This window comes from Cetorhinus maximus, chromosome 11, assembly GCF_964194155.1.
Source record: "Cetorhinus maximus chromosome 11, sCetMax3.hap1.1, whole genome shotgun sequence".
Classification (NCBI taxonomy): domain Eukaryota; kingdom Metazoa; phylum Chordata; class Chondrichthyes; order Lamniformes; family Cetorhinidae; genus Cetorhinus; species Cetorhinus maximus.
Genome location: NC_135889.1, coordinates 104639 through 124073, shown reverse-complemented (window position 1 = coordinate 124073; position 19435 = coordinate 104639). Strand labels below are relative to the sequence as shown.

The 19435-nt window shown below is 46.5% G+C and overlaps 1 protein-coding gene across 1 annotated transcript in view; it reads left to right on the top strand.

Annotated features, from left to right (window-relative positions):
- The window catches only part of LOC144686939 (NACHT, LRR and PYD domains-containing protein 3-like), a 56845-nt gene extending 37820 nt beyond the window's left edge, over window positions 1–19025 (top strand). The window contains 5 exon segments of the mRNA XM_078552785.1: window positions 6873–7043; window positions 9120–9284; window positions 14459–14569; window positions 18737–18851; window positions 18950–19025. Coding sequence (XP_078408911.1) covers window positions 6873–7043; window positions 9120–9284; window positions 14459–14569; window positions 18737–18830 — 541 coding nt within the window. The 3' untranslated portion in view covers window positions 18831–18851; window positions 18950–19025.
- Window positions 19026–19435: the final 410 nt, after the last annotated feature.

Sequence of the window (19435 nt, the reverse complement as noted above, 5' to 3'; positions counted from 1 at the left end):
TTTATTAATTAAATAAAACATTTTTAAACATTTGATAAACACTGTCTCATGAGGGGACATGTCTTAATAATTTTTTGTGTCTTTAATAAAAACTTTCATTCCACAATTAATCTCGGTGAGGCCGCTCTGTGCCTCAGGGAGATTTCTGCCTCTGTCACCCGCGCATGTGTGAAAGAGTGCAGGCCCCGACTCAGGGAATCCCCCCTCCCCACTCCCGCTGCCCCCACAGAGAGTGTTCAGTGCTTCGGGGGTGTGCGTCACGCTGGGTGGGCTTTAATTGTCCCGCCCACATAAAATGGCGGCACAGCCTCGATCTGGGGCGCCCATCGGGGTCACGCCCGACCCCACCCAACACCCCCACCACCCCCAAAAGGTGGAGGGAGGCGGGGGGGGATTTCTGCCCATGAGTTTCCTTTCACAAAACCATGCTGACTCTACCCAAGTTTTTCTAAGTGTTGAACTATAACCCCCTGAATGATCCATTTTGACAACTTCCCCACCACCAATACCGATAGTTTCCTGTTTTCTGCCTCGCTCCCTTCTTGAACAGAAAGGTTATATTTCCAACTTTCCAGTCTGATGGAACATTTCCAGAATCTAGTGAATTTTGGAAAATTGGCACCAACACACCATCTACCTCATAGGCCACCTCTTAATACACGAGGCTGTTGTCCATTAGGGTGAGGAGACTTGTCAGCCCACAGCTCCATCAGTTTGCTCTGTACCAGTTCCTTAGTGATTGAATTTTCACCAAGTTCCTCTCTCTCTTTCACCTTCTGATTTGCAGCTATTACTGGAATGTTTTTTTTATCCTCTATAGTGAACACAGAAATAAAATATTTGTTCATTTCATTTGCCATTTCCTTATTATCTGCTAATAATTCCCCACTGTCACTCTCTAGAGGAACAACACTCACTTTACTTAGTCTTTTCCTTTTTAAGTACCTGTAGAAACTCTTGTCCATTTTTACATTTCTCGCTAGCTTTCTCTCATACGCTAATTTATTTCTCCTGATTAACCTTTTAGTCTTTCTTTGCCATTCTTTATATTCTGACCAATCATCTGTCCTGCCACTCATCTTTGTCCTGTTATGTGCATTTTCCTTATGTTTGATGCTTACCTGAACTCCTTTAGTTAACCACGGATGGTTAACTAAATAAGTTAAGGATTTTTTTCTTTATCGTAGGATTATACTTATTCTGAATATTCTGAAATATCCCCTTAAATGTTCCTCTATTGACATATCCTAAAGCTAAGTATCCCAGTTCACTTCTGCTTGCTCAGCTTTCATGCCCACATAGTTGCCCTTATATAAATTTAAGGTACTAGTCTCAGGCCTATTCTCCTCCCTTTCAAACTGGATGTAAAATACAATCATATTGTGGTCGCTGCTAATTAGTTGTGCCTTCACTTTCAGGTCACTAATTAATCTTGTCACGTTACACAATACCAAGTCTAATATAACCTGCCCCCTGGTTGGTTCCAGAACGTGCTGCTCTAAGAAACTATCTCGAAAGCATTGTAAGGACTCCTCATCCAGTCTGATTTTTCCAGTTTATATGTAGATTAAAATCACCCATGATTATTGCCACCCCTTTAATACAACCACCCAATACTTCTTCTTGTCCTCCATTGTGGTTACTGTTAGGGGGCCTGTAGACCACTCCCACTAGTGACTTTCTCCCCTACTATTTCTCAACCCCACTCAAACTGATTCGATATCCTGATCTCCTGAAGCAAGGTCAACTCTAACGGTTGCACCAATGCTATCTTTGATTACCAGTGCTACCCCTCCACCTTTACCTAGCTTCCTATTCTTCTTCAATGTCATGCACCCCTCAGTATTCAGGACTGAATCCTTGTCTTTCTGCAGCCACGTCTCCATAATGGCTATCAGGTCATATTTATTTACTTCAGTGTGCTCTATCAATTCATTTACTTTGTTATGAATGTTCCATGCATTCACATACAAAGCCAATGGTTTTGCCTTTGTTATCTTTGTAACATTTAGTCTTGACTCTTTGTGTATTCTCTGTCCTTCCCCTTTGGCCTTTCCTGCCATTCTCTGTCCCTCATTTCTCATATTACTATTTTGTTTTCCTGTCTTGACTCTACCCCTTGATTTGCTACATCTAGCCAAGTTTGATCCCTCACTCACCACCCCCACCACCGCCCTTCCCCATGCACCCCGTTTGGTTCAAAGCCCTCTCTACTTCCCGAGTTACGCAATTCACAGGCACACTCATCCCAGCATGGTTCAGGTGTGGACCGTTCCATGGTACAGCCCCCACTTTCCCCAGTACTGGTGCTGGTGCCCCACAACCCAGAACCCATTCCTCCCCACACCAGTCTTTGAGTCACGCATTCGTCCCTCTAATTTCATTTGCCCTCTGCCAATTTGCACGTGGCTCAGGTAATATCGCAGAAAGTAGTACGTTTGAGGCTCTGCTTCTTAATTCGGTACCTAGACCTTCACACTGACTTTGCAGAACCTCTTTCCTTTTCCTGCCTATGTACTTACATGGTCTATGACAATTGGATCCTCCCCATCCCACCAAGTTCCTCTCCAGCTCTGAACAGATGTCCTGACCCCTGGCACTGGGCAGGGAGCACAGCTGTCTGAACCCTCACTCCTCTCTACAGAGAAGAGTGTCAATTCCCCTCATTGTACTATGCCCTATCATAAGTACATTCCTGTTTGCTCTCCCACACATGAATGGCTTCCTGTACCATGATACCATGGCCAGCCTGCTCATCCACCTTGCAGGCCTCGCTTTCGTCCACACAGGTTGTGAGCACCTCAAACCTGTTTAATAATTGCAAAGTCTGAGGCTCCTACTCTGCTGTATGCTTGGTCCCTTTACCTGTTTTGCCCACAGCCACATCATCCTGTCCCTCACTGTTGACCAAAACAGGTGACCCTATTCTAAGATGTGTGACCATCTTTTGGAACAAAGTGCCCAGTCATTTCTTCCCATCCCTTGTGTTGAGCAGAGCCTGCAGTTCGGCTTCCAGGTCAATAAGCCTGGTCTGGAATTCCTCTAGCTGCTTACAGTTTCTGCAGGCATGTTTGTCATGGATCGCCTTGGCACCCAAGCGATTTCACAACCCACAGCTGCAACGTAACACCTGTCCTGCCATTTTACCCTGTCTTATTTAGTTCATTTAACTGAATGACTTTATTCCTATGTGTGCTACAATTTACTGTGCTTATTCAATGTGAGCACCACTGAGAACTAAAAGTTATACACTTCTTGAATACACAGGTGAGTGTTTCAGGTGTTTGTTTTAATTATTTTTTTAATGCATGTTTAAATTTTAATGTTAAGGTTTTAAAGTTTCGGGTTATTTAATTTCAAAGTCTTAGTTATTTTTATTTATAGATCTACCTTAACTCCCACACCAGTCTAAGCCTGCACACTGTCCCTCCCACTGGGCACCTACCGGCCAATCAACGCACTGGCTTCCTGTGACGTCACAATTGCCGTTCCCCCCCCACTGCTTCCTGACAGCAGCTGAAACGGTGCATTCCTCAGCTCCCGACTGCCCCCTGCAGCTCCGCTCCCACTCCCAGCAAGGTCGGCCGCTCTGCAATCCCTGGTCTTTATTTGTAGGCATTCCTCAGCTCCCGACTGCCCCCTGCAACTCCGCTCCCACTCCCAGCAAGGTCGGCCACACTGCAATCCCTGGTCTTTATTTACAGGCGGTCCTCAGAACCTAACTGTCTCCTGCAGCTCTGCTCTGTCTCCCAGCAAGTTACCAGGCTGTGGAATTATGTTTATAATAACTGCATGTCTGATGCTGTAAAGTATTATGATTATCAGTAATAGTGTCAGTAATAAACACTGCACATTATCATTACTACAAGTATTATTGTTATTAATAAACACCACGGATTTACTCTGATTCATGAAATGTTTCTCTCTCTGATCTCCAGCCGGATAGTAACAGCCTCACATATTCATAGCTCCCCTCTCAGCACAAATTGGGCACTGATGAGCCTGGACCTGAGTTACGACAAACTGCAAGATTCAGGAATAATACCTTCAAAAATCATTTAAATTCATTCTCAAAGACATGAATCAGAATTAAGAAATGAACAAAACGATTATTGCTTCTACAATTCCCATGGTGGAATTTTATGGTCCCTCTCGCCAGCGGGATTTTCCAGACCCCGCCGAAGTCAATGGATTGTGAAGGGCCCATCCTATTTTACAGTCCCTCCCGTGCAGTAAAATTCCCCCCCATATTGTATTCTTACATTTTTAGCTTAGCTTAATTAGACATTCACATTATAGATCTTTAAACTAGAAAGCTTCTCAGTTTGTAATAAAAGTGTAAAACATTCACAAATATATTGGTAAGGCAGATAATAAACTATCAAAATGAATCAGCTATCACAGTCTGTGGCTCCCAATAACCCAACAGTAAAATTCAGAAACTGTGTGAGATGTTGTTTCTGATAACAGGATGTCGAACACTGTACGGTATCATTAGTATCAGTCATGGTGTCATCAACAACAACATAAACTTTCATTCATATAGCAGCTTTAATATATTTAATTGTCCCAAGACACTTCACAGGAGTGTTATCTAACAGACTTGGGCAGCGTGGAAAATGAGATATTAGGACAGGCAACTAAAAGCCAAGTCAGGGAGGTAGGTTTTAATGAGAGTGTTAAAGGAGAAGAGAGGGGTAGAGAGGTGGAAGGAATTAGGAAGGGAAATCCAAAGCTTGGGGCTGAAGAGCTCAAGGCGCAGCTGCCAATGACAATAATTTCCATATTTAATAATCTGAAACATAAACACGTTGTTATTATTAGTATTGGGAATAGTGTTATTTAAAATAAAACTTATTAATAGGCACATAATTAGCTTGGCAGCGAAGTTAAAGCCCAAGTAATAAAAGGGACTGTGACAGCATGGATATAAAGTTGTCTGAGTGACAGGAAACAGAAAATAGTTGTTAATGGTTATTTTTCAGTTCGAGGAAGCAGACAGTGGAGCTCTCCACCGGTTGCTTCAGGACGAGCAGTATTACATTTCTTGATATATGCTAATGACTTAGACTTGGGTGCACCTAAAAATGAGGCACCAAACTGGTGAAGCTACAACCCAGGACAACTTGCATGCCAACTAATGGGAGAAGAACATGATCCCACAACCAACCGATAAGATCAAAGTTTTGTACACCTGTCACATCCAGTTGTGAATGGTGACGGGCGATTAAACAGCTCACTGGAGGAAATGGCTCCACCAATATTCCCATCCTCAATGGGGGAGGCCAGACACGTCTGACGATTATTGGCTCAAACAGTCCAATTTAACTGGGTCAGACCCATTCTTAGACCATTAAAGTTGGCTTTCCCCATATTAATTATTCTTACTCTGAACTGTTCTTTGTTTTATCCCATAGTCACCTTAAACCTTATGATACAGTGATCACTCCTTTAGACTTGATCCACTTGGCCCATCTCATTCCAAAGAATCATGTCAAGCTGTGCATCCTTCCTCACACTGGAAACACGCTGCTGTAGAACAATTTCCTGGTCACTCTGGGAATTCTTGCCCCTCTCCGCCTGTCACATTAATATTATCCCAATCTATATTGGGACAATTAAAGTTCCCCATTATAGCTACTCCATAATTCTTGCACCTCTCTGGAATTTCATGCTGCAACTTGGCTCTCAAAAAGCAAAGTCTCACACCCGGAGTTAATGATTGCTGTCCTTCATGCACCATCATCCCTTTGTCATTTAATCACTCCTGCACTTCCATTTTGTTCCTTTCTTACCTCCCTCTCCCCCATTTCCCTGTCGGTTAAAACCTGTCAAGTCCTTGTTTTTTCCCAGTTCTGATGAAGGTTAACAAACTGAAACATTGGCCGGGATTTTTAGGATGGTGATGTTTCCCGTCACGCCATCCGAAGATTCGGTGGGGAACACGACTCCTCCAACACTGTCTGTCCCACGGAGATTTCACACTCCAATGAGTGTTGATTGGCTGCAGGCAGGACTTCCATCCCTCACTTGGGAGGAAGTCCTGTCTCTGAGACCTGCCAGACTATCAGATTTGCCGGCAGTTCTCTAGTTCATGCAGTGCCAGAAGGTGCTATGGACAGGACTGAGACTGCATGCACTCCCCACAGCCTCAGTCCTGGGAGTCCAGGAAAAGGGAAGTTTTGGGGGTCTCAGGATGGGGAGGATAGTGGAGGCCTGGGGGCTGGACAGTAGGCGATTGGGGTGTCAGGGACTGAGGGTTGGAGGGAGGTCCTGCGGCCACTGGACCTTGGTGGGGCAGCTGGGGGAGGGGGGGATGGGGGATGCCCGAGGTTAAAAGGGGGGCTTCTGATGGAGACACCTCCCCGCCCCCGGCCGCTTCCGCCAAAGGCCTGAATCCGGTTAGTTTTGGGCTTCCACCAGACCCAGAAACTCCTTCCGCCAACCTAAAAATTGAGGCTGGGTGGGAAAGGGCCCTCAGGTGATCAATAATTGGCCACTTAAGGGCCTCAACTGGGGTGGGCGGGTGGCCCGTCTGAGACCTCACCCACCCCAGCGTCAATCGCTGAGAGGTCTCGGCTGGTGGGAAACCCAGCCCAAAAATTTTATTCTCACCCATTACTTAAAAACCCCCTGGCGGGTGAGCTTAAAATTCAAACTGTTATCTCTAATTCTTTCTTCACATATAGTGTCTGACTTGCTGAGTATTTCCAGCATTTTCTATTTATGTTTCAGATTTTTATCATCAATAGTATTTTCCCTCCATATAATGGAATGTCTCACGCTGTACATTACTATTGTCAGTAATAGTGTTCCCTCGGACACCGGAGATTTACCCTGATTCCTGTTGGTTTTCTCTCCCTTATCTCCAGTCTGAGGAATAACAATCTCACAGATTCTTGTGCCAAGGATCTTGCCTCTGCGATCAGGACAAACCAGTCACTGACAGATCTGGACCTGGGTGTTAATCAACTGGGAGACTCAGGAGTGAAACTACTGTCTGTGGCTCTGAGGAACTTGGACTGTAAAATACAGAGACTGGGGTAAGTACCAAACTGTGTGAGATTATGTTGATAATAACTGAATGTCTAACAGTACATTTTCAGCAGTGTTATTACATAAATAAATAAACACTGTCCATTATTATTAATGTCAGTGATAATGTTATTAATGAAAATGAAACTGCATTTTCTCTGCCTCCTGTTATTTCTCTCACTCTAGCCTCCAGTCAATGGGATGTCAGTCCAAAAGATTTTTGTCCCGAGGGTGTGGGGGAATAATGTGACGGTGCACCCAGAGGTCCTCTCCTCCTCCTCAGAGGTGGACGGCCAGCCCCCAATCACAGCCCTTGATTTGTGAGAGGGAGGAGAGTGATTATAGGGCAATGCACATTCCAACATTTCCTTCATACTACTCGATGTGACTAGGGACTGATATATGATCACTATGTTTTGTGGTCTCCATCGGCTCTCCTGTGTCCATCCATTAGGCCATTCACTCTCTCAGCTCCACAACCATCTCACCGTCAGTGATTGCCCGCCCTGCTTCCAATCTCCCATCTCTAGCATTTCATCTTCCATTGGTTTAAGGATGACAATATCTGGACTAGCCACCCATCTTGGATTGTTCCCCGACATTGTGTGCTCTCTTCTACAACTGTCCATTGTTACTCACCCATCAAAGACATACACGAGTCTATGCTGGTGACAGCCTGACTGCCCATCATGGAGACACAGGGATGCTTCCTGCCCGCACCCACTGAGTCACGGCAGCACAGGAGTCAACTCTGACTGACCGGGGCTCTCCTCAGAGAGGCTGACATGCTTCTGACAGCCAATGCTGCTGCCTGGGCAATGCCAGTGGCTGGGTGGGCAAGACCTTTTGACCAAGTTCAGCTTTAACCTTAGTCACATATAAGGCTGTAAGGCTAACACTGTGTACTGACCTCACAGCCATTATCTTTCTCCCCACCACAAACTCCATTCCTTTACCCTCCTCCCTCCATGTCCACACACGAGTGACACGGGTTTAAGGTGTGGAGTCCCGTGATTTGTTTTGTACCCTCACCAGTTTTGTCACGTTAATAATCGGTGCACTTCCATTTAGTAATCCCCCTCCCCCCAATTTGCTGTCACTTAAAACCAGTCAAGACACTGCTTTTCCCAGTTCTAATGTAAGCTCATCAAACTGAAACATTAACCTGGCCTGAATTTTTCCCTTGTTGGGTGCACGATCGGGGAGCCTGGGAGCGGATATGAAATGTGCTTCTGCCCGATCAGCCCCGCGACCATGATCTTACACTGCTTGGCCAATTGAGAGGCAGCCAGTGTGAAGCGTACCCGGGGAAAGGCTCAGCACTGCCGCTGGGGGAGGGAAGAGGGCGGCACCGACCTCACTGTAAGTGCTGGGGAGCGCTTCCAGTGAGTTCCCTGAAGGCAGACAGATGCCTCAGAGAGCTGCAGACCTCCAGATAATAAAATAAAGCACAAAAGTGCTGCAAAACTGTCCCTGCAGCAAAATCAAGCACCTGAAAACAGACCTCACAAAAAAAACAGTCCCCAGATATTTATTTTTATTATAAATCCTAACGGAGATTTCATCCCTCCCTTGGATGAGGTTTCATCAAGAATGTAAAGGCCGCCTGGTCGATTGGCTGGTCCCCCAACGTCAGGTTGGATGGGCCACGAAAACCCGCTGACAATCGGGACGTTAATGGGTTTAATTTCCCGCTTCATTGTCCGCGGGAGCTGGTCAACATTTGCGCGTGCCCGCCAAGCCAAATATCGCACGAGTGCGCGATGACGTCAGGACGCTTGTCCGACATCATCTCGCGCGATTCCCCGCCTGCTTGGGTCAGGCACGCGCCCGCCTGCGGGACTCTGGGCTCTGTTTCTCCCTTCACAGATACTGTCTCCCAGGCTGACTATTTACAGAACATTCCTTTATATTTCACATCCACAGCATCAATTAGAGATTGCTTTTATGTTTTGAAGTTGTGTTTCTTGAATGTTTCACACTGCATATTATTATTTTAATTAGTTACATTCTTTGAAAAAAACTGGAAATTTATTCTGATTCCTGTTATTTTTTCTCTCTCGAACCCTCCCCCCACCCCCTAGTCTATGGGGCAACAATCTGACAGATTCTTGTGCTGAGGATCTTGCCTCTGTTTTTAATCGCTCACTGACAGATCTGGACCTGGCTTTTAACGAACTGGGAGATTCAGGAGTGAAACGACTGTCTGTAGCTCTGAGGAGACCGGACTGTAAAATACAGAAACTGGAGAAAGTACTAGACAGTGTGAGATTGTGTTTAGAATAACTGAATATTTAACAATATATTTGAGCACTGTTACTAGTATTAAAAAACACTGTCCATTATTATTAGTGTTAGCTATGAATAAAAGGAAACATTTAGTTTGATTCATGTTATTTCTCTCTCTGAACCCTAGGCTATGGGATGCCAGTCCCAAAGATCTTTGTGTCTCGGGTGTAGGGGAATATTGCGAGGTCTCCCCTCCTCCTCAGAGTTGAGTGTCTGTCCCCGGTCACTGTGGCCATTAATTTGCGAAAAAGAGCAAAGTGATTAGATGCCAAAAGTGAGGAAAAGGTCCTGGGGTCGTTCTGTTAATAACTGATGACATTAGCACAGTAGTCAGAGATGACCTTAGTTCAGAAGATCAAGATGTAGAATTAGTTTGAGTAGAATATGAATTAGCAAAGGTAACATGTCACTTTTTTATTCAATCATGGGATCCAGGCATCACTGACTAGGCCAACATTAATTGCCCATCCTTAATTGTCCTTGGAAAAGTTGTGGTGAGCTGCCTTCTTGAACCAGAGCAGTCCATGTGGGAGTAGCTTATAGGCCCCTAATACCTTCACACTTTCGGACAGAATATACAGGAAAAAATAATGGGCACTTGTAAGAAAGGTGCTGCAATAATTGCGGGTTATTTTAATCTTCATACATATTGGATGAAGCAGAATGGCAAAGGTTTCCTGGAAGATGAGCTCATAGAGTGTATTCAAGACAGTTTCTTAGTGAATATGTTCCAGTGACAACCACAGAACGGCTATTTTAGACCTGGGAATGTTCAATGAGACTGGATTAATTAATGACATCATAGTAAAGTTGCCTTTTATCAGCAGAGTATGAGAGAAAGCCAGTTAGAAGTATAAAAGCTGATAGAGGTTCCCCAAATATTTATATAGGAAATGAGAACTAAAGTGTGCACAGGTCCCTTAGAGGGTGAGGCTGGGAAATTAATACTGGGAAAGGAGGAAATGGCAGAAGTGTTGAACAGGCAATTTGTTTCCCTCTTCACTGTCGAATACACAAAAAACAACCCAAGAATACTTGAAAATCAAGAGGTAAAAAGAAAGGAGGAACTTAAAACAATCAGGGTTCTGAGGGAAAAGGTATTAGGAAAACTATTAGCTCCAAAGGTTAACAAGTCCCTTGACTTGATGGCTTTCATCATAGGGTCTTAAAGGAAGTGGCTGCAGACAGAGTAGATGCATTGATTGTGATCTTCCAAAATTCCCTAGATTCATGGAAGGTCCAGCAGATTGGAAATCACATGGGGAGAATGTATTAGATTTCTTTGAGGAAGTAACATGAAAATTGACATAGCAGAATCTGTAGATTTGGTGCACTTGGATTTCCAAAAGCAATTTGATAAAGTGTCACATCAAAGTTAACAAAGATAACAAGATAAGAACTTGTTATGTAGGTGGTAGCATATTAGTATGTATAGATGATTGATTAGCGAACAGCAAACAGAGAGTTGGGGTAAAGGGCCATTTTTGGTTTGGCAAACTGCTACTAGTGGAGTGACACAGAGGTCAGTGCTGGGGCCTCCAATACCTGTGTAAATTACTTGGGTGAAGGAACTGAATGCATGGTAGCTAAATTTGCCGATGGCGCAAAGGTAGGAAAGTAACTTGTCAAGTGGACATAAATAGTCTATTAAGGGATTTAGAGGTGAAGTGAATGGGCAAAAAATTGGCAGATGGAGTTTAATGTGGGACAATGTGAATTTGTCCTCTTTGGCTGTAAGAATAAAAAAGCAGTGTCTTACCTGAATGGAGAAAGACTGCAGACTGTACGGTACTGAGGGATCTGGGAGCCCCAGTCCATGAATCGCTAGGCATGCAGTGGAGCAAGTGATTAGGGAGACAATTGGTCTGCTGGCGTTTCTGTGGATGCTGTGGCTGAAGCAGTTCCAACGACTGTCTAGTAAACCGAAGATCCTGAGTGTGAATCTCAGTGGTGCCTTTACCCCAATTTCCATTCAAGGCTTTGAAATGTGATGTGTTTACAACAAAAATACTTTGATGCACAAAAACCCAGCAACCAAAGTGTCCCAACGGAAGAAATCAAGAATTGTATTAGATCAAGGGAAGAGATGTATAAAGTTGCCAGAAAAAGGAAAGCCTGAGAATTGGGAGCATTTTAGAAATCTGCAGAGGAGGACATAGAAATGGATGAAGAAAGAAAAGATAGAATATGAGAGTAAACTAGCAAGAAACACAAAAACTGATTGTAAATGCTTATGTAGGTATGAAAAAAGGAAAATATTAGTAAAAATAAATGTGGTTCCATTTCAAGCAAGGTCAGGAAAATTTACAATGTAGAATAAGGAAATGGCAGGGAAATTAAACAAATACTTTGTGTCTGTCTTCACAGAGAAAAATATTAAAAATCACTCAGAAATAAAGGAGTATCAAGGGACTAGTGTAAACGAGGAACTGCAAGATATTAATATTTGTTAAAAAAAGTATTAGAGAAATTAATGGGACTTAAAGTAGACAAATTCCCTGAACCTGATGATAAGCAAAATAGATAAGGGGAGACCCGTGGATGTGGTACAGTGAGGTAGCACAAGGATCACAGCCGCAGCTATTCACAATCTATATCAATGATTTGGACGTGGGGATTAAATGTAATATTTAGAAGTTTGCAGGTGACAGGAAATTAGGTGGAAGTGTGAGTTGTGTGGAGGATGCAAAGATGCTTCAAGGGGATCTGGAGAGGATAAGACAGTGGCCAAAATTTGGCAGATGGAATACAATATGGAGAAATGTGAGGTTATCCACATTGGAAGGAAATAACAAATACAGACCATTTGTTAAATGGTGAGAGACTGGGAAGCGTTGATCTTCAAATGTATTTCAATGTCCTTGTTCATGACTCACTTAAAGCTAACATGCAGGTACAGCAAACAGTTAAAAAGGTAAATGGTACGTTGGCTTTTATTACAAGTGGATTTGAGTTTAGGAGTAAAGATGTCTCACTGCCTTGGTGAGACGGCAACAGGAGCATTCTATGCAGTTTTTGTCGTCTTACCTAAGGAAAGATTTACTTGTCTTAGACTGAGTGCAATGAAGGTTCCACTAAAATAATTCCTGGAGCAATGCATGCCGAGGAAAAATTAAATAGACTGGACCTCTATTCTCTTGAGTTTAGAAGAATGAGAGGTGATCTCATTCAGGCATACAAAATTCTTACAGGGATTGACAGTGTAGATGCAGGTAGGAGGTTGCCCCAGGCTGGGGGTGTCTAGAACCAGGGGACGCAGTCTCAGAATAAGGGGCAGGCCATTTAGGACTGAGATGTGCAGGAATCTCTTCACTCAGAGGGTGGTGAATATTTGGAATTCACTGCCCAGAGGAGGCTCAGTCATTTAGTATGTTCAAGACTGGGATTTATAGATTTCTACACATTGAAAGCATCATGGAACATGGGGTTAATAAAAGGAAATGTTGTTGAAGTGGAAGATGAACCATGATCTCAGTGAATGGCGGAGTGGGCTCGAAGGGCTGAATAGTTGGCTCCTGCCCCTATTTCATATGTTTTTATTGCAAGGGGAATGCATTGTAAAAGTAGGGAAGTTTTGCTGCAGCTAAACAGGGCCTTAGTCAGACAGCATCTGGAGTAAACTATACAGTTTTGGTGTATTTAGTTAAGAAAGGGTATAATTGCATTAGAACCAGTTCAGAGAAGGTTCACTCGACTGATTGCTGGGATGAAGGGGTTTATTTTATGATGAAAAGTTAAGCAGATTGGGCCTATACCCGTTGGTGTTCAGGAGGCTGAGAGGTGATCTTATTGAACACAGAAGATCCTGAGGGGACTTGACAGGGTGTATGCTGAGAGGATTTTTCCTCTTGTGGGTGGAGAACTTAGGGACACTGTTTTAAAAAATAGTGGTCTCCCATTTAAGACTGAGATGAGAAGAAATTTAGTTAGTCTGTGGAATTCTCTTCCCAAGAGGCGAGTGGAGGCTGGGTCATTAAATATATTCAAGGCTGAGTTAAGGTAGATTTTTGATTGAAAAGAGAATCGAGGGTTACGCAGACCAACAGGAAAGCTGAGTTCAGGCCAGAATCAGATCAGCCAGAATCAGATGAGCCAGAATCAGATCAGCCATCATCTTATCAAATGACGGAGAAGGCTTGAGGGGCTGAATGGCCTACTCCTGCTCCTAGTTATTCTGTTCTTATTCCAACACGTTCTTCAGACTACAATCTGTGGCCAGTGATGGATAGAGAAGCATTATGTTTTGTGGACCCCAGAGGCTCTCCTGTGCCCGTTCATTAGGCCACTCGATCTCTCAGCTCCACCAACCATCCACCCAGCCATCAGGCCTCTGCTTACCCGAGGAGGATGTTCTTGCTATAGAGGGAGTGCAGCAAAAGTTTACCAGACTGATTCCTGGGTTGGCGGGACCGACATATGAGGAGAGATTGAGTCGGTTAGGATTATATTCGCTGGAGTTCAGAAGAATGAGGGGGGATCTCATAGAAACCTATAAAATTCTAACAGGACTAGACAGGGTAGATTCAGGAAGGATGTTCCCAATGGTGGGGGATCCAGAACCAGGGGTCACAGTCTGAGGATACGGGATAGATTATTTCAGACTGAGATGAGAAGAAATTTCTTCACCCAGAAATTGGTGAGCACTACCACAGAAAGTAGTAGAGGCCAAAGCATTGCATATGTTGAAGAAGGAGTTAGATATAGTTCTTGGGGCGAAAGGGATCAAAGGATATGGGGAGAAAGCGGGAGCAGGATATTGAGTTGGATGATCAACCATGATCATAATGAATGGTGGAGCAGGCTCAAAGGGCCGAATGGCCTACTCCTGCTCCTAGTTTCTATGGTTCTATGTTTAACTCTGTTTCTCTCTTCACAAATACTTGCCTGATCTGCTGAGTATTTCCAGTATATTATATTTATATTTAATTTGCAGCATTAATAGTGTTTTCTTTTTCCTTTATAAATGGATGTTGTGCTTTTGGAATGTCTCTTACTGTATATTATTATTAATAGTATTCGTTAAAACACTGTGGATTTACCCTGATTCCTGTTATTTTTCTCCCCCTGTTCCTTAGTCTATGGGGTAACCGTCTCACTGTGATTCTTGTGCCGAGTATCTCGCCTCCGCTCTCAGTACAAACCGGTCACTGACGGATCTGAACCTGGTATACAACCGCTTCACAGACCAATCTGTCCTCGCTTTCAGCCAACTCATCCTGACCTGCAGGACTCCAAATCTGATCAAGTGAGTGTTTGTGTTAATTTTTAATGTAATAATTAAAATATAAATGGGATTTAAAATATGTGGTCCTGAATCTATCAAACAGCAGCAATGAAAAGCGGATTGCCGCTGCTTGACAAGATTCTCCCAAACTGAAACTGCTTCATTTTCCTCCCGGGATCTTCAGCAGTGACCCCCCCTTCCCGGGGAGCTCCACCCGAGCAGAGTCTAGTCGGGTCAGGGGAGAATGGTGGGGTCGGTGGGGTCGGGGGGTTAATGCGGTCAGGTTGATGGCCAATGGGGCTGGGTCAGCGGCGTTGTTGGGTCGGGCTGTAGAGCCGGGGGTTTAGTCAGATTTGGTCAAGAAAAGAGTTGGGGGGGCTCAGGAGGTAGTCGGGTTGGCGGGGGTGTTTGGAGGGGTTAATCGGGTAGTGTGGGTGTAGTATGATGGTCAGTGGGGGGGTGGGGGTGGTTGGAGGGGTTAATCGGGTAGTGTGGGTGTAGTATGATGGTCAGTGGGGGGGGTGGGGGTGGTTGGAGGGGTGAATCGGGCAGTGTGGGTGTAGTATGATGGTCAGTGGGGGGGTGGGGGTGGTTGGAGGGGTGAATCGGGCAGTGTGGGTGTAGTATGATGGTCAGTGGGGGGGTGGGGGTGGTTGAAGGGGTTAATCGGGTAGTGTGGGTGTAGTATGATGGTCAGTGGGGGGGTGGGGGTGGTTGGAGGGGGTAATCGGGTAGTGTGGGTGTAGTATGATGGTCAGTGGGGGGGAGGGGGTGGTTGGAGGGGTTAATCGGGTAGTGTGGGTGGAGTATGATGTTCAGTGGGGGGTGGGGGTGGTTGGAGGGGTTAATCGGGTAGTGTGGGTGTAGTATGACGGTCAGTGTGGGTGGGGGTGGTTGGAGGGGTTAATCGGGCAGTGTGGGTGTAGTATGATGGTCAGTGGGGGGGTGGGGGTGGTTGGAGGGGTTAATCGGGTAGTGTGGGTGTAGTATGATGGTTAGTGGGGGTTGGGGGTGTTTGGAGGGGTTAATCGGGTAGTGTGGGTGAAGTATGATGGTCAGTGGCGGGTGGGGGTGGTTGGAGGGCTTAATCGGGTAGTGTGGGTGTAGTATGATGGTCAGTGGGGGGGTGGGGGTGGTTGGAGGGCTTAATCGGGTATTGTGGGTGTAGTATGATGGTCAGTGGGGGGTGGCGGTGGTTGGAGGGGTTAATCGGGTAGTGTGGGTGTAGTATGATGGTCAGTGGTGAGTGGGGGTTGGAGGGGTTAATCGGGTAGTGTGGGTGTAGTATGATGGTCAGTGGTGAGTGGGGGTGGTTGGAGGGGTTAATCGGGTAGTGTGGGTGTAATATGATGGTCAGTGGGGTGTGGAGGTGGGTGGAGGGGTTAATCGGATAGTGTGGGTGTAGTATGATGGTCAGTGGTGGGGTGGGGGTGGGTGGAGGGGTTAATCGGATAGTGTGGGTGTAGTATGATGGTCACTGGGGGGGGTGGGGGTGGTTGGAGGGGTTAATCGGGTAGTGTGGGTGTAGTATGATGGTCACTGGGGGGGGTGGGGGTGGTTGGAGGGGTTAATCGGGTAGTGTGGGTGTAGTATGGTGGTCAGTGGGGGGTGGGGGTGGTTGGAGGGGTTAATCGGGTAGTGTGGGTGTAGTATGATGGTCACTGGGGGGGGTGGGATTGGTTGGAGGGGTTAATCGGGTAGTGTGGGTGTAGAATGATGGTCAGTGGGGGGTGGGGGTGGGGGTGGTTGGAGGGGTTAATCGGGTAGTGTGGGTGTAGTATGATGGTCACTGGGGGGGGGTGGGGGTGGTTGGATGGGTTAATCAGGTAGTGTGGGTGTAGTATGATGGTCAGTGGGGGGTGGGGGTTGGAGGGGTTAATCGGGTAGTGTGGGTGTAGTATGATGGTCAATGGGGGGGTGGGGGTTGGATGGGTTAATCGGGTAGTGTGGGTGTAATATGATGGTCAGTGGGGGGTGGGGGTGATTGGAGGGGTTAATCGGGTAGTGTGGGTGTAGTATGATGGTCAGTGGGAGGTGGGGGTGGTTGGAGGTGTTAATCGGGTAGTGTAGGTGTTGTATAATGGTCAGTGGGGAGTGGTGGGGTGGTTGGAGGGTTTAATCGGGTAGTGTGGGTGTAGTATGATGGTCAGTCGAGGGTGGTGTTGGTTGGAGGGGTTAATCGGGTAGTGTGGGTGTAATATGATGGTCAGTGGGTGGTGGGGGTGTTTACAGGGGTTAATCGGGTAGTGTGGGCATAGTATGATGGTCAGTGGTGGGGTGGGGGTGGTTGGAGGGGTTAGTCGGGTAGTGTGGGTGTAGTATGATGGTCAGTGGGGGGGTGGGGGTGGTTGGAGAGGTTAATCGGGGAGTGTGGGTGTAGTATGATGGTCAGTGGGGGGTGGGGGTGGTTGGAGGGGTTAATCGGGTAGTGTGGGTGTAGTATGATGGTCAGTGGGGGTCATGGTGGTTGGAGGGGTTAATCGGGTAGTGTGGGTGTAGTATGATGGTCAGTGGGGGGTGGGGGTGGTTGGAGGGGTTAATCGGGTAGTGTGGGTGTAGTATGATGGTCAGTGGGGGTGTGTTAGGTTGGTTGGAGGGGTTAATCGGGTAGTGTGGTTGTAGTATAATGGTCAGTGGGGGGGTGGGGGTGGTTGGAGGGGTTTATCGGGTAGTGTGGGTGTAGTATGATGGTCAGTGGGGGGCGGGGGTGGTTGGAGGGGTTAATCGTGTAGTGTGGGTGTAGCATGATGGTCAGAGGGGGGTGGGAGTGGTTGGAGGGGTTAATAGGGTAGTGTTGGTCTACTATGATGGTCAGTGGGGGTTGGGGGTGGTTGGAGGGGTTAATCGGGTAGTGTGGGTGTAGTATGATGGTCAGTGGTGGGTGGGGGTGGTTGGAGGGGTTAATCGGGTCGTGTGGGTGTAGTATGATGGTCAGTGGGGGTTGGGGGTGTTTGGAGGGGTTAATCGGGTAGTGTGGGTGTAGTATGATGGTCAGTGGGCGTTGGGGGTGTTTGGAGGGGTTAATCGGGTAGTGTGGGTGTAGTATAATGGTCAGTGGGGGGTGGGGGTGGTTGGAGGGTTTTATCGGGTAGTGTGGGTGTAGTATGATGGTCAGTGGGTGGGTGGGGGTGGTTGGAGGGTTTAATCGGGTAGTGTGGGTGTAGTATGATGGTCAGTGGGGTGTGGGGTTGGTTGGACGGGTTAATCGGGTAGTGTGGGTGTATTATGATGGTCAGTGGGTGGGTGGGGGTGGTTGGAGGGGTTAATCGGGTAGTGTGGGTGCAGTATGATGGTCAGTGGGAGGGTGGGGGTGGTTGGAGGGGTTAATCGGGTAGTGTGGGTGTAGTATGATGGTCAGTGGGGGTTGGGGCTGGTTGAAGGGGTTAATCGGGTAGTGAGGGTGTAGTATGATGGTCAGTGGGGAGTGGGGGTGGTTGGAGGGGTTAATTGGGTTGTGTGGGTGTAGTATGATGGTCTGTGGCGGGTGGAGGTGGTTGGAGGGTTTAATCGGGTAGTGTGGGTGTAGTATGATGGTCAGTGGGGTGTGGGGTTGGTTGGACGGGTTAATCGGGTAGTGTGGGTGTAGTATGATGGTCAGTGGGTGGGTGGGGGTGGTTGGAGGAGTTAATCGGGTAATGTGGGTGTAGTATGATGGTCAGTGGGGGGTGGGGGTGTTTGGAGGGGTTAATCAGGTAGTGTGGGTGTAGTATGATGGTCAGTGGGGGGGTGGAGGTGGTTGGAGGGTTTAACCGGGTAGTGTGGGTGTAGTATCATGGTCAGTGGGGGTGGGGCGGGGGTTGGGGGGGTTGGGGGTGGGTGATTGGGGGACTCAGTTGTTGAGCTACCCGGGTATTAGACCGGGTTTTACAGTCTAACATTTCCTGGGTAACTACCCGGGTAAGTCCTGTGGATTTGTCCCAAGTCTCCGATTCTTACCCAGAGTCAGAGACATTCACACAGGGTCCCGGGCAGCAGGGGTATTGCCCAGTGGAAATTTAAACCTCTGGGACAATTCCCACGTAGGCCTGCGGGTCAGGACATCCCAGGGACCCGCTGCCCATCTTCAGCCATATGTCCGGTCTCTGATGACCCAGTGAGCAGGAGATTTGGCCCATTTACTCCAGTCTCCCTGTTATTGACACTGTTGTTCAATCTGTTTATTCCTGTTTAATCTTCAATCTGTTTCAGGCTGGAGTACTATCAGTTCAGTCAAAATGGAAAAAATCAGCTGGAGTCGCTGCAGGGAACCAGATCTGGACTGAGTGTGAAATGTAAACCTTAGGATTGATAAACATTCCTGTTCTCATTATAGGAACATTTTTAACCGAGTTTCTCTCCCTCCCCTTTAACCGGCCGCGCTCCAGGTTTAAATCCTACTGGCCCTTTCCTAGTTTCCAGCTCGAGCTGAGTGAGCGTCATCTCCCATTGTGACGTCAGAGGCCCAGCCACAGGGTCACGAGACTCAGCCGCCCGGCCCCACAGGCGCTGCTTCTGCAGGATATCCGGGGCTGAATGTTCCCCAATGGGTCACTGGGGAAATGTACAGACAGGGAGGGCCCAGGGTGGGGATCAGATTCGAACAACAGGCTCACACAAGAAAGATGATCTGGTATTAGATATCTCCTGGGGCCACAGACTGACAGATCAAGGGACAGAGAGATAAGACTCTATGGTTTAATGTAAGGAATCAACTCAGAAATGTCAACATAATCACCATACAGTAATGAGAAATTAATACTGATACAGTGGAAAGAACAAGTAACAGGGACAAAAAAACACACTTTGTAAAGGCTTTTACACGTTTTTATGGTGTTGTCACTGACACCCGATTAACGCTCATAGCCCACAAATTGCACTGAGATAAGTGGCCCATTTAATGGAGTCGAT